This window comes from Neoarius graeffei, chromosome 23 (genome assembly GCF_027579695.1).
Source record: "Neoarius graeffei isolate fNeoGra1 chromosome 23, fNeoGra1.pri, whole genome shotgun sequence".
NCBI lineage: Eukaryota > Metazoa > Chordata > Actinopteri > Siluriformes > Ariidae > Neoarius > Neoarius graeffei.
In genome coordinates, this window is record NC_083591.1 from 6,939,228 (window position 1) to 6,953,414 (window position 14,187).

General features: G+C 42.8%; 1 protein-coding gene across 2 annotated transcripts in view; it reads left to right on the forward strand.

The window, feature by feature from the left end:
* Positions 1-2,163: 2,163 nt before the first annotated feature.
* LOC132871133 (nuclear factor of activated T-cells, cytoplasmic 1-like) overlaps positions 2,164-14,187 on the forward strand; it is a 90,324-nt gene continuing 78,300 nt past the window's right edge. The window contains exons 1-3 of one of the 2 annotated variants that reach the window (XM_060905237.1): positions 2,164-2,567; positions 7,508-8,492; positions 9,743-9,902. In XM_060905237.1, coding sequence (XP_060761220.1) covers positions 2,444-2,567; positions 7,508-8,492; positions 9,743-9,902 — 1,269 coding nt within the window. In that variant the 5' untranslated portion in view covers positions 2,164-2,443. Of the gene's footprint in view, positions 2,568-5,872; positions 5,945-7,507; positions 8,493-9,742; positions 9,903-14,187 lie in introns of those variants that run through there. The other variant, XM_060905238.1, reaches the window with a different exon arrangement.

Genomic DNA, 14,187 nt, shown 5'->3' on the forward strand with positions numbered 1-14,187 from the left:
GTGTGAAAATCTGATGATGTTTTAGCTCATATTTATGCAGAAATATAGAAAATTCTAAAGGCTTCACAGACTTTCAAGCACCACTGTGGGTGTATAGAGGCCCATTTCCAGCAACTATCACTCCAGTGTTCTAATGGTACAATGTGTTTGCTCATTGCCTCAGAAGGCTAATGGATGATTAGAAAACCCTTGTACAATCATGTTAGCACAGCTGAAAACAGTTTAGCTCTTTAGAGAAGCTATAAAACTGACCTTCCTTTGAGCAGATTGAGTTTCTGGAGCATGAAAATTAGTGTTGTGACATTCGTGAACGAACCGATTCTTTTGAACGGCTCCTAGGCATGAACAATGAGAACCGAGTCTCGAGCTGGGGGAGCCGTTCTTTCTGTCGTTCTTTTTCTGTACTGTGTTTCAGATAGTTTATAATGTTGTTGTGTGATATTAATGATAATATTGTGGGGAAACTACTTTGCACGGATGTTCATTTAATTTATTCTATCGTCATTTTGTTTGTTCTATTTTTGTGTATTGTATTTATTTATCTGTTTGTCTAGTTGTATCTGTTTTGTATCTCAGACTTAAATATTTTTGAAAAACAAGTGTTTTTCTGGGCGGCACGGTGGTGTAGTGGTTAGCGCTGTCGCCTCACAGCAAGAAGGTCCTGGGTTCGAGCCCCGGGGCTGGCGAGGGCCTTTCTGTGTGGAGTTTGCATGTTCTCCCCGTGTCTGCGTGGGTTTCCTCCGGGTGCTCCGGTTTCCCCCACAGTCCAAAGACATGCAGGTTAGGTTAACTGGTGACTCTAAATTGAGTGTAGGTGTGAATGGTTGTCTATGTGTCAGCCCTGTGATGACCTGGCGACTTGTCCAGGGTGTACCCCGCCTTTCGCCTGTAGTCAGCTGGGATAGGCTCCAGCTTGCCTGCAACCCTGTAGAAGGATAAAGCAGCTAGAGGAGAGGAGATGAGATGAGAAGTGTTTTTCTATAAAATATTCTTGCGTTCTTGATAACTATGTGCTTGAGTGGGTTCTTTTTTTTTTTTTTTACAGAAAAGACGTTCTGCATGGACATTCATTGAAGCCCTCATTGTTTTTTTAATGGTTATTTATGAGCGTTTAGGGGTTACAATAATGTAAGTCTAGGTTGCTTTATATAAAAGGTATGTCCAGAAATATTGATGTCACTGTCTAAGCAGAGGGATCTGGCTTCTTTAGACGCTGTCTTCTTAAAACTGAATAAATATTTAAAAAGAGCCAAATGAGCCAGTCTTTTGAACGGCTCTTTTCAAAGAACGGATCACAAAGATGCGGATCCCATCAAAGAGCCATAAATCTCATCTCTCATCTCATCTCATTATCTCTAGCCGCTTTAGCCTGTCCCACAGGGTCGCAGGCAAGCTGGAGCCTATCCCAGCTGACTACGGGCGAAAGGCGGGGTACACCCTGGACAAGTCGCCAGGTCATCACAGGGCTGACACATAGACACAGACAACCATTCACACTCACATTCGCACCTACGGTCAATTTAGAGTCACCAGTTAACCTAACCTGCATGTCTTTGGACTGTGGGGGAAACCGGAGCACCCGGAGGAAACCCACGCGGACACGGGGAGAACATGCAAACTCCGCACAGAAAGGCCCTCGCCGGCCACGGGGCTCGAACCCGGACCTTCTTGCTGTGAGGCGACAGTGCTAACCACTACACCACCGTCCCACCCGCATAAATCCCATCTCTAATGAAAATGGCCAGAAAAATGTCTTGACTATATTTTCTATTCATTTTACAACTTATGGTGGGAAATAAAAGTGTGACTTTTCATGGAAAACACAAAATTGTCTGGGTGACCCTAAACTTTTGAACGGTATCATTATTAATAGGGTGCTGTGTCACAGACGTGGCAACAATCCGTCCAGAACTCTTGCGCACTGCGCAGGCGGAATCCCGTCTCAGAGAGATTCCCGCTGCCGCGAGGCTGCCGGGGGGCGCGACCGGAGGGCGGCGCGTGGGATTCAGGGGGCGGGAGGGGAGAGCGGGATGGGGTAGGAGGGTATTTTCCAGGTTTAAATACAGCGCGGTGAGGGAGCTCCGTAAATAGTCGCGTCACACAACGCCGGTAAAGAACACACAGACACAGAGAGTCTCTCTCTCTCTCTCTCTCTCTCACTCACTCACTATGAGAAGCGCCAGAGCGGGTGCGGAATGACTGACGCCTGACCTGACGCGCCGCGCTCGCGCTCTGCACCGAAACGCGTAAAACAGCCGCGACGCACCGGATCTGGATGCGCACTTCACTTCACTTCACTTCACTTCACTTCACTTCACACTGATCTCGCTCAGCATTTCACAGTTGCACTCGCTTGACATTTTCTTTTCTTTCTTTTTCCTCCCCCTTTGATCTTCTTTGCATTGGAAAGTTTGCGCGCTCCCGTGTCGAGTCGACAGGGTGAATGCCCGCGCCTTCGTGCACGCGTCCCGATTCGAGCGCCAACCTCACGCGGCCGGCTTTGGGCAAACGGAGAGGGTCCGAGCTCTGCGGCTCCGGACGGGTCAGCATGAAGTCTGCGGAAGAAGGTGAGTGCACGCGAGCGTGCGTGCGTGCGCGCGCCTGCCTCCCTGCGTGCGCGCATGTGTGCGTGTGCGCGCACGCGTGTATAAAATGATAACCTGCTTCAGCTCAGCCTGACTCAAAGTTTGTCCATCCAAACCAAAACCTATCATTTAACCACCACAGAATAGAATTAAAATAAATCGACTTGGCACATTTTTACAAATGTTCTATTGCACAATCCAGGAAAATAGAATAAACTTCAGATTTCTGTAACAGATTTCTCCACACTTTGATTTAAAAAAAAAACCCAGAAGAAGAAGAAGAAGAAGAAGAAGAAGAAGAACATTCATAGTCATTCAGTAGAATCTGTTCCAGCTTATGATTATCGATTGTAGTGGAGTTAAATGCCCCGGTGATACTGTAACATACAGTAATATGCTCCTTTGAATGAAAAGTACAATAGAAATGCAATAAAACCGACATGCATTTTAGAATCATGTCGCATAATGATGCTTTAGCTGTAGAATGGCAGATGCTTTGTTATTCATTGAATCACTGAGTCGTGCATTGGTAATGCTGTACATGAATAATGTTGTGCTAATGAAGGTGTTTTGAGATGGGGGGGGAATAGAATAGACATTGCTTTTGTGTCAAATTTTATACTGAAGTTTTCACTCGAACTCTAAATGAGGTGTTACTGACTGAATAATGCACTCATGACTTGTATAATGAAATGTTTCGGTGATATGGTAATGTTTTTATTCCAGTAAAGCTGCTTTAAAAAGGATAGAATTGAACAGAAATGTGAGTTTGTATTCATTTCATGCCGATGCCTTTAATAGAATTTGATTTTTATAATAATAATAATAATAATAATAATAATAATAATGTATTTATTATTATTATTATTATTATTATTATTATTATTATTATTATTGACTGGTTAATGGACAGATATCTGAAATGCAAGTTAGTCAAATGCATTATCAGTACTGCAACATAACACTGCGATTTTTTTTAACTGCCAATACGTTAAAAAAAGAGAAAAGTATAGAATATAAATTGAGTTTGTATTCATCTCAGGTTGATGCCTTGAGTAGAATTAATGTACTGGCGTCTGAAATGTAGTTAGTCAAGTGCATCATTAATAATGTAACCTGCCTTGTAATGGGACCTTGTCAATATAGTTACTGTGAAATAGAATAGAATTGAATTGAATTGAGATTTGTGTTAGCATCCTGTTGATGCCTTTAGTAAAAGTCAAATACATGATCAATATTGTAACCCAAAAGGTCGAAGCAGCAGGTCAAGATATTTACTATAGAATAGAATAGAATAGAATAGAATAGAATAGAATGGGAGATGCAGTTTATATTAATTTCCTGTCAGTCTCTTTATTGGTGCATTATCAATATTGAAACCTAATAGAGCCAGTGCCAATGTATTGACTTTGAAGTAGCATAGAATAGAATAGAATAGAATAGAATAGAATAGAATAGAATGGGAGATGCAGTTTATATTAATTTCCTGTCAATTCCTTTATTGGTGCATTATCGATACTGAAACCTAATAGCGCCAGTGCCAATGTATTGACTTTGAAATAGCACAGAATAGAATAGAATAGAATAGAATAGAATAGAATAGAATAGAATTGGGACACAGTTTTTCCTAATTTCTTGTTAATGTTTTTAGTAAAGGTCAGATGCATTATTGATATCGGAACGTAACAGCACCATGTCAATACATTTACTTTCAGATAGAATAGAATACAATAGAATAGAAATGCACTTTGTATTAATTTCCTGTTAAGTTCTTTATTAATTCATTACTGACAATGAAACCTAATAAAGCCACGGCACGCTACTGACTTTAGATTAGAATAGAATATATTCAAATAGAATAATTGCATTAATTTCATGTTCATGCCTTGAGTAGAATTTTAAATGTTTGCATGTTTATTGACTCGTTAATGGGTTGATATCTGAAATCCAGTGAGTTAAATGCATTCCTGACAGGACCATGATGATCGAGCTGCTTTGAAATAGAATAGAAGTGAATAGAATAGAGTTTGAGCATTCTACAAGATCAAGTCTTGCTGTGTACTTGTTAATGACTTGCTTCTTTCTCGCTGACAGTCATGAAACCACATGCAGTCCATTATAACGCGTTTTTTTTTATTGCATCGGCACGCAGCTGTTATGGTCACAAATAGAACGGCCTGTATCTGTGATAGTTGCATCAATATGTTGCAATATCGCTGCGTCAGTTTTCTTTCTGCAATATTTTTTTTTTTGTCTCAGTTCAGTTGGGATCAGGAGTGAACACTTGATATCGCATCATTTTGTTCGTGGACGAAAGCTAAGCGTGGTGCTACGGGAATGTGTATCAGGGATTTTATGATGGATGATGGATCACCGTCTCGTACACTTATACACTTACTCCAGTAACTAAAGCGCACTGATGTCATGGGCTGTGCGTCGATTTGGGGTTCCTTCTGTCTGTCTGTGCGGTTTGGGGGATTGCATTACTGCGGCGAGGAGAGCATGATTATTCGTTTCAGCCCTCTGCTTTTAAGCCTCATAATTGATAGCAGACTGCTTGGTTTGGGTATGCATGTGTGTTGCTTCAGCACTTGAGCCCACGTGTGTGTGTGTGTGTGTGTGTGTCGTCTCAGCTCTTCAGCCTGCTGACGACGGCAGTTTTGTGCACCCCCTCTTCCCATGTTTTTGCCCAAACCTCTGTCTCTTATACCCATAATTCCGCCAGACGCACAATTAAGAGGCTGCCTCTCTCCAACTCAGGCCAATGGGTGAGTATTAAAAAAAAAAAACCTCCTGTAGGCCGCACATGTGGACACTTTTTGTATACGGTAAAAAAATTCCAACAATAGGGGCAACTTCTGCTTTATTTCACCATGCGTTCATGCTGTGCAATCTATAGTCACTCACTTCCCTCTCAAGCTTGAAACGCAATCAAGCCATGCTACGAACAGAGAAAAACCCCTTGTGCACATACACAACACACAGCACTGTATGCACATGTACCCGTCGCTCTTTGCTGCAGCATGTGTGTGAATCACAGAGTACCTTAAAGTCGAAAAAAGGAACTAGTAAGGGGCGGATCTGGTTGTGAGAGAACCCTCAGAATGAGGCGGCAGGTGTTTTTTTTTTTTCTTCTTTTTTTTACGAGAGTAAGGAAGAGATAAGAGCTCTGGTGTGACTGAACAGGATGTCAAAAGCCACCGCTCTGCTCTGCTCGAGGAGCTGCTGATACACAGCGGCGCTTAAACACTCCTTCCCGGAGACGCAGAAGATGGGATCCGGCCATAAAGAGCCCGAATTTGATTTCAGCTTTCTGTTTGAGTACGGCAGCCGAGGCGGAGAGATGGAAATGGAGAGAGGTGTGTTGGACAGGTGGCTGTGTGTGTGTGTGTGTGTGTGTGTGTGTGTGGTTTCTATAAGTGAATCTATTTTCTAGTTTGATAGATATGGAGTTAAAAAAGTACACTAACATTAGTTCATTTATCTCTGTAAAATATATTTGGTGCATTTACACTGGATATAAATATAAATTTGTAGATTTTTATTCAAATTTGGTAAATAATTTGATTTCATTCAAATATGGCAAATGTGGTGAAAGTTTTATTCAGATTTATTCAATAAACAAAACAGATTTATGTTGGTGTGTGATATATATATATATATATATATATATATATATATATATATATATATATATATATATATAAAATTTGTATTTCTTATTGAAATCAGGTTGATTTTAATGTTTTAGCTACTTAAAAGTCACTTTTATATATAGTTGTTGGTTTTTTATGTATTTTATTTATTTTATTTAAACCACAAAATTATTCAAGAGTGACAGCTTTTTTTTTTTTTTTTTTTATCAGTGCATCTGCTTCTGGAAATAGTCTGTCACACACTAATTTTAGTCATTCTGCCCACGCATTCTGTGGTGCATGACAGCTTCATCATTTCACGTGGTGTCCTGGTTGTGCACCGCTGCAGTTAGCAAAGATAGACTGAGGTGAAGGGGATGGCCACAAAAAAAGCATCACTGCTCAAACAGAACGCCATTTCCTTTAGAAATTTGAATGGGTACAAAGACCGGGTCACGGTGGGGACATTTTTTTTTTTTGTTGTCTTTTAAACCAGATTAGAGTGAAATCATTACATTACATTACATTACATAAATGCAGGTATGAAAATAACTGGTACAAATCATCAGTAATCCCTGGCTGATTGTTGGAATTTCTGGTTTTATCACGAGCAATCTTCTCATTCATCTCATCTCATTATCTCTAGCCGCTTCATCCTTCTACAGGGTCGCAGGCAAGCTGGAGCCTATCCCAGCTGACTACGGGCGAAAGGCGGGGTACACCCTGGACAAGTCGCCAGGTCATCACAGGGCTGACACATAGACACAGACAACCATTCACACTCACATTCACACCTACGCTCAATTTAGAGTCACCAGTTAACCTAACCTGCATGTCTTTGGACTGTGGGGGAAACCGGAGCACCCGGAGGAAACCCACGCGGACACGGGGAGAACATGCAAACTCCACACAGAAAGGCCCTCGCCGGCCCCGGGGCTCGAACCCGGACCTTCTTGCTGTGAGGCGACAGCGCTAACCACTACACCACCGTGCCGCCCACGAGCAATCTTATCTTTAAAAAAGAAAATTACAAGAATTCAAAGAAGCAAGAGTGGTTTTGTCTGATTTCCTACGATAGAACAGATAAGCTAACATTATCGTAACTCATCCCTTTGCGCTAACCTTTAACATTTCTTCCTTTTCGTATGTGACCTCGTGGAAATGCCTTAAAGTACATTTTGAAGTAAGCCTCCATGGCCCTGCTTTCTTTACCTTGCACTAATAGATGAGCCAGATGTTGTGCTTTTGTTTTTTACTCATCAGATTCTTCTTCATTTGTCTTTGCAGAGGCTTTTAGCTATACGCCAAATGTGAGTCTGTCTCTCCCCCTTGGCATGGCCAACCCCTGCTTGGCATCGCAGTACCACAATCTTCAATCAAGCCCTGTTATCTCGGTCTCGTCATGCCACCAAGCAAGCTACGGACTCCATGAGAACACCATGGCTCCGAACTACTACTTCCCCGGGCTCCGTCCCAATGGCGCACCCCCTCTGGAGAGGCCACGCATTGAGATCACCACCTACGGCCAGATGCCTGAGGAAGAGGTGGAGGAAAGTGGCAGCATGGGCCCTGTGGCTAAGCGAGTCAACATCGTGACCTTGACCTTGCCCAGTGCTGATGGGTACCGTGACCCAAGCAGTCTGAGTCCAGCAAGTAGCTGCAACTCGGAGGCCTCATATGAGTCTGGTTTCTACAACTATGAAAATTCACCCCAGAACTCACCCTGGCAGTCACCCTGTGTCTCGCCCAAAGGCTCATCGTCTTCTATGCTGTCTTGCCCCCCTCATGGGCATGTCCCCGGTCCCTCCCCTCATCACTCCCCTTCCACCTCCCCCAACGATGAGATCGGAAGTCACGGCAAGCGGAAGTACAGCTTCAACGGCACCCCTTATGGGCACGCATCAGGTCTCTCGCCCAACCATTCACCCGGGGCTTCACCTCAGGGTTCACCAAGGCTTGAGGAAAATTGGCTGGGAACCACCAACCAGTACACCAATTCAGCCATCGTAGCAGCCATCAATGCCCTCAGTACAGATGGCATACCTGATCTCGGGGATGGTGTTCCCAACAAGAGCCGGAAGACCAGTGTAGAGCACAATGTCAGCATGAGCCTGAAGGTGGAGCCGGCAAACGACGATGCAGGGACAGAACTTGGCCAGGAGGACTATACTAACTCCAACCGTATGCCATTCAAGAAGGAGAGCTATTGCTCAGGATTCTTGGATGTGCCTCCTCACCCGTACTCATGGCCCAAGCCCAAACCTTACCTCAGGTACAAGAAAAATCGTACACAGAAAAGTGAAGTAGAAGTACATTTCCAAGTCCTGATCTATTTCAATATTTGATGTTAGGGTGGTATTGACACGTAGGCTTCAAGCACATCTTATTATTAATTTGTATTTACATGCGGATTATAACTTACTACAAAGTCTTCTCATTGGTATCTAAAATAAAACTAGTTTATTTATATTATTTATACTAAAAGTAAAATTAATCATAGCAGTAGGAGGCTGAAGGTAGAAAGTTCATACGTATTTCATGAATCACTTTGCGAAAGGTAACGCAATGGATAGTGGGCCAGTTCCCATAGCAACACACACAAACACTCACCAACACGTGATTTTTTTATGATTTTGTTGTTTTTACTGTTTTTAACAGGCCTCTGGGTCTGCCTGTGGTCATAGTGCAGGAGTGTGTATGTGAGTGCACACTTTCCTCCGCCGGCACACTTTCCTGCCGGAAATCAAGTGTTTGAGGGTGATAGTGTGGAACAGGAAGTGATGGTGTCAATGCTGGTGGAGCTGCCTGCAGATTCTCCTTCCCTCTCAGACGCATTAGGCCGATAAAAGGCAGATAAAATCGCAGATAAAAGCGTAGAGGGAAGCCGGTTCGTTTTGGGTCAGCAAACACACCAAAAGTTCCAAGAGGATGCCTGAGATTGTGTCCATTCGTGTTGCTTGAGGTTGCATCGTCCAGGCATCCGGGTGTGTTGAAAATCTGTTCCGTCAGTGTGTGCTTCAGGCGTGTTTTCACGTGGGAATGTGTTCTCCATTTGCTGACTCTCTCTGGACAACGGAGAATCACAAACACAAAACAAAAAAAGAAAGGCGTTTTCTGAACTGGCATTGTACTTGAATGAAGTTTCATAATTTCGGTGGAACCAAATTCATCCACTTAAAAGCACAAGCGCTTTTATGGAGACTCCGACTGATGAGCTGTCAGATCGTGATAGAATGCATGGAACACTTTAAATGTAATGCATGCTTCTTTCATTAATTCTTCTAAAAGAAAAAAAAATCACAATTAGCTGCCAGACTTTGGAAATTAAGTATTTCAGGCAGTGACTACAACAGATTAGATTAAAGACGATGATGAAATGAAGGGGTCCAGGTCCCAAACGCTTGCCAGGAGCAAGCCGAAAATCTGGTTTCACTCATCCGATTAATGCCTGCAAGACTGTGTATGCGTATGTGTATGTAATCCATACGTCTTGATGAACTGTTTTGTTCTCTAATTTGGCAGCCCGTCCCTCCCGGCTCTTGATTGGCAGCTGCCATCCTGCTCAGGTCCTTACAATCTGCAGATCGAGGTGCAGCCCAAATCCCACCACCGTGCCCACTACGAGACGGAGGGCAGCCGAGGGGCAGTGAAGGCCCTGTCAGGAGGGCACCCTGTGGTGCAGGTATGCTAACCTTTCTCCTGCAATTAAAAAAAAAAAAACAACCTTACAATATAACCTTACAAAAAGAAAATCTACCCGTCTCATCCACCTCATTGAGCTTGAGGAGCATCTAAAATTCGAGTATGGTTTCTGTTTTTCGCTGTAAATCCTTTAGTAATTTCGTAACACGGTGCATTTTTGATAGTTCTTTCATTATTCATATATGCGAGGTTTTACAATAAGCACCAGCCACTTGATGGAAAAAATCTTGTCTGAAAGTAGAAAAATTACGTGCAGGAAAGTAGAACTAACTGAAACAGACAAGTGGCAGGTTTTTTCCCCGTGAAAATATTCAGTATTCACCGTATAAGCACATATACTGTACGTACATTTCAGTTTCTAGTGCGACAAGCTTGACTGCACTGTTTATATGCATCAGATGAGCAAACAGCATTTGAAATCATTTCATCTCATCTCATTATCTCTAGCCGCTTTATCCTTCTACAGGGTCGCAGGCAAGCTGGAGCCTATCCCAGCTGACTACGGGCGAAAGGCGGGGTACACCCTGGACAAGTCGCCAGGTCATCATAGGCCCCTTTTCCACCAAAGCAGTTCCAGGGCTGGTTCGGGGCCAGTGCTTAGTTTGGAACCGGGTTTTCTGTTTCCACTGACAAAGAACTGGCTCTGGGGCCAGAAAAAACGGTTCCAGGCTAGCACCAACTCTCTGCTGGGCCAGAGGAAAGAACTGCTTACGTCAGCAGGGGGGCGGAGTTGTTAAGACCGACAACAATAACAAGACCGCAAAAGATCGCCATTTTTAAGCGACGAGAAGCAGCAGCTGTACAAACGCGAAGTCATCCATTATTGTTGTTGTTGTTGCTGCTGCTTCTTCCGTGTTGTTTTTGCTTTGATATTCGCGCCAAGGTTTATGCAAACGTAGCGACGTAACTGACGTATACAGCGACGTAATGACGTGTCTTCTCTTAGCACCGCGAGCGATGGAAAAGCAAGCTGGTTCTCAGCTGGCTCGCAAGTTGAACGAGTTATGAACCAGCACCGGCTCCGAACCAGCCCTGGAACTGATTTGGTGGAAAAGGGGTATCATAGACACAGACAACCATTCACACATTCACACCTACGGTCAATTTAGAGTCACCAGTTAACCTAACCTGCATGTCTTTGGACTGTGGGGGAAACCGGAGCACCCGGAGGAAACCCACGCGGACACGGGGAGAACATGCAAACTCCACACAGAAAGGCCTTTGCCGGCCACGGGGCTCGAACCCGGACCTTCTTGCTGTGAGGCGACAGCGCTAACCACTACACCACCATGCCGCCTTCATTTGAAATCAATTTCTAATTATTATTATTGTTAAAATTTCTTGTTATTAAGTGTTAGAGCTGACGTTTTATAGTATGACTTTTTTCTTTTTTTTCTCTTTCTGACAAAACGGTGTATTTTTTGACCAGCGTCTTTTCAGATTATTGTTTTTTATGTTACGAAAAATTCAAGTTAACTGATGATGATTAGCATATAGAGTTGTCTGGACAAATTATACATCAGTTAAACATGCATTTATAATGTCAGATTAATGAACTAATGAGGCCATATCATCCAAGCGAGAAAACTTACAGGAGATACAGTATTACTAATGTGAAATGGAGAAGAGGGCGGGGCTTTCAGGGTGTCTGAGGGATTACTATTGGAGAGTTTAAAAACACCTACGCAACTGTTAATCAGTTCAGTTTCACATGTCGACTAACTTGTTTGCTGCTTTTTGGGGGGGGTAGAGAGAGAGAGAGAGAGAGAGAGAGAGAGAGAGAACTTTCCTTTCTGAGTATTTTTCAGTGATGAGATGATTCGTGATGCTCCTTTGCATCACGCGTAAAAAGGTCAGCACATCTGTCTTTATTTGGTAACATCCAAGGAGGCTTTGAAACTTGACTCGTTAACCCAAAAAATGGAGGCGTGAATTACAAATATGCCCTTATTTATGTAGTTTAAAATGTTTTTTTAGAGATCTCCTTCTTTTTTTTTTTTTAGAAGAAGTACACCTCATGTATAGAATAATTTAGAAAATGAAGCAAAAATCCTGTAACCATTAACCATGTCAAGACATTACTTATCCTTTGAGAGATTACAAAAGTAATTCATCAGGATCCTGAATATATTTAAATTAGCAACTGGAATTAGCACTGCATTTATGCTGAAATGAAAAAATACAGTTTTATTGCCCATGACTTTCTTCTTATTCTTTTCTTTCTAAAACGTCCCGACAGGACCATTTTTTGCTGGCTGAGCTTTGAATAAGGGTAGGTGTGTGTTTGAGAGTGACAGAAAGAAAAAGAGTGTGTGTATGCGCTTGTGAGTGACATGCCTGTGTGCGTGTGTGTGTTATTAATGGCCCGTGAAGTCCGAAGTCAATCGACTACCCCATTTGAAGGAGTGAATTGCAGTGGCGCATATTATCACAATTACTGTGGAGCAAGAGCACCGCCTTGGACTATTGTGCTTGGCAGGCGTTTTAGAACCCACGTCAGTTTCACCTGCATTGCCTAACACGTGTTAGAAAAAAGCGTTCTGTACTTTTCTCTGTCTTGAACTTGCAGCTTAATTCCCTTCTTGGTTTATCCAAGGTAGAAAGTGCACTTGAAAGTGCAAATGCTACATGTGTGTGTATATATATATATATATATATATATATATATATATATATATATATATATATATATATATGAGTGAATGTGGCCAGGAGTGACGTGCGTGTGGCCATGAAATCAATAATGTAATACATTCAGATGCAGACACACTGGCGCGGTGCTGCCGTCTCTTGGTAAAGGCAGTAGTCGAGGCATTGCAGCTGTTTTCCAAACCCTTATTCTCTCCCCAGTCGAACATGGGCACTTTCACTTCCCAGCACAGCAGCTGCCGCCCAGCCAGTTTCAAACCTAATTCGTCAACTCTCAGGTGTTATTTATAATCCATTTCCTCCCCCAGGAGAAGTCATGTCTCGAAGTTGAAGTTGAATTTGTTAACGCAGGTCTGCAGGGAGGTAGACGTTAACCAGTGTAGCTTGTCATATGCTCGCTATTGAGAGCTGGACCTGACTAATCTTGTGCCATTTCATCTCTCATGGGTGTAGCGGTATCACAGGGGCCTCCAAGAACAAAAAATGCAAATAAAAATATAAACACTGGTACCTTTAAGCTGTTTTGACTGAAGCCTTTCAGTAACCTTTATTCCAAGTCCGACGACTGACACTATATGGCCAAAAGTCTGTGAACACCTGACCATCATAGCCATATGTGGTTCACACAACGTCATAGAATGTCTTTTCCTGCTCTAGAATTAAAATTTCCCTTCAAAGGCACTAACGGGGCCCAAACATGTACTAACATGACAATGCTCCTGTGCATAAAGCATGGTACGTGAAGATATGGTTTGCCAAGGTCGGTATAGAAGAACTTGAGTGTCCTGCACTGAGCCCTGACCTCAACCCTGCTGAACACCTTTGGGATGAACTGCTACACCAACATCATCAGTGCCTGACCTCACTAATACTCTTGTGGCTAGATGACCACAGTCACACTCAAAAATCTAGTGGAAAGCCTTCTCAGAAGAGTAGACGTTATTATTACAGCAAAGGTGAACTATATCTGGAATGCGATGTTCAGAAATCACATCTGAACGCTATGGACGGGTGTCCACAAATTTTGGACCATATAGTGTATTCCAGTCTCCATTAGGATTCATATATATACAATAGCCAAAGATATTTTTTTTTGCCTTTTTTAAAAATATTTTAGACCAGTAGAATTTCCTTATTGGAATATTTCAGTATGGTTTGATTTTCTCTGAAGAAACAAGTTGAAAAACACCACTTAAGTGATGCACTTTATCTGCCATGCTTGCATTGTTAGCATACTTCAACTTTTTTGCTTTTCTTCACTGTGATTTAATGCCTTAACTGCTTCAGTTCGGGGGAAATATACGAGGGCTTTCGTCAGCCTGTAGCCTCTCAAGCAGACAGCAGAAGCTTACTCGCTGCTCTCTCGACTGGGTTAGGCAATCCTGTCCAGGGAGAGAGGTGCTGGGATAAAGGAGCTTCAGCTTAGTCACGCTTCAACTCTTGCCAGCATTTGCCGTAGATGGTCCAAAGCTGAGAGTAAAATGGGTTGTAATTTTGACCCTGCTCCCCGGCTCTTACTTATTCTTCTTTCCTGAGCATCATCCTCATCTCGGCTCCCAGGGTAAGGCAGTAATGAAGAGCAGGCTTTGGGCGGGTGGATGGCAGCCATGGAGAAC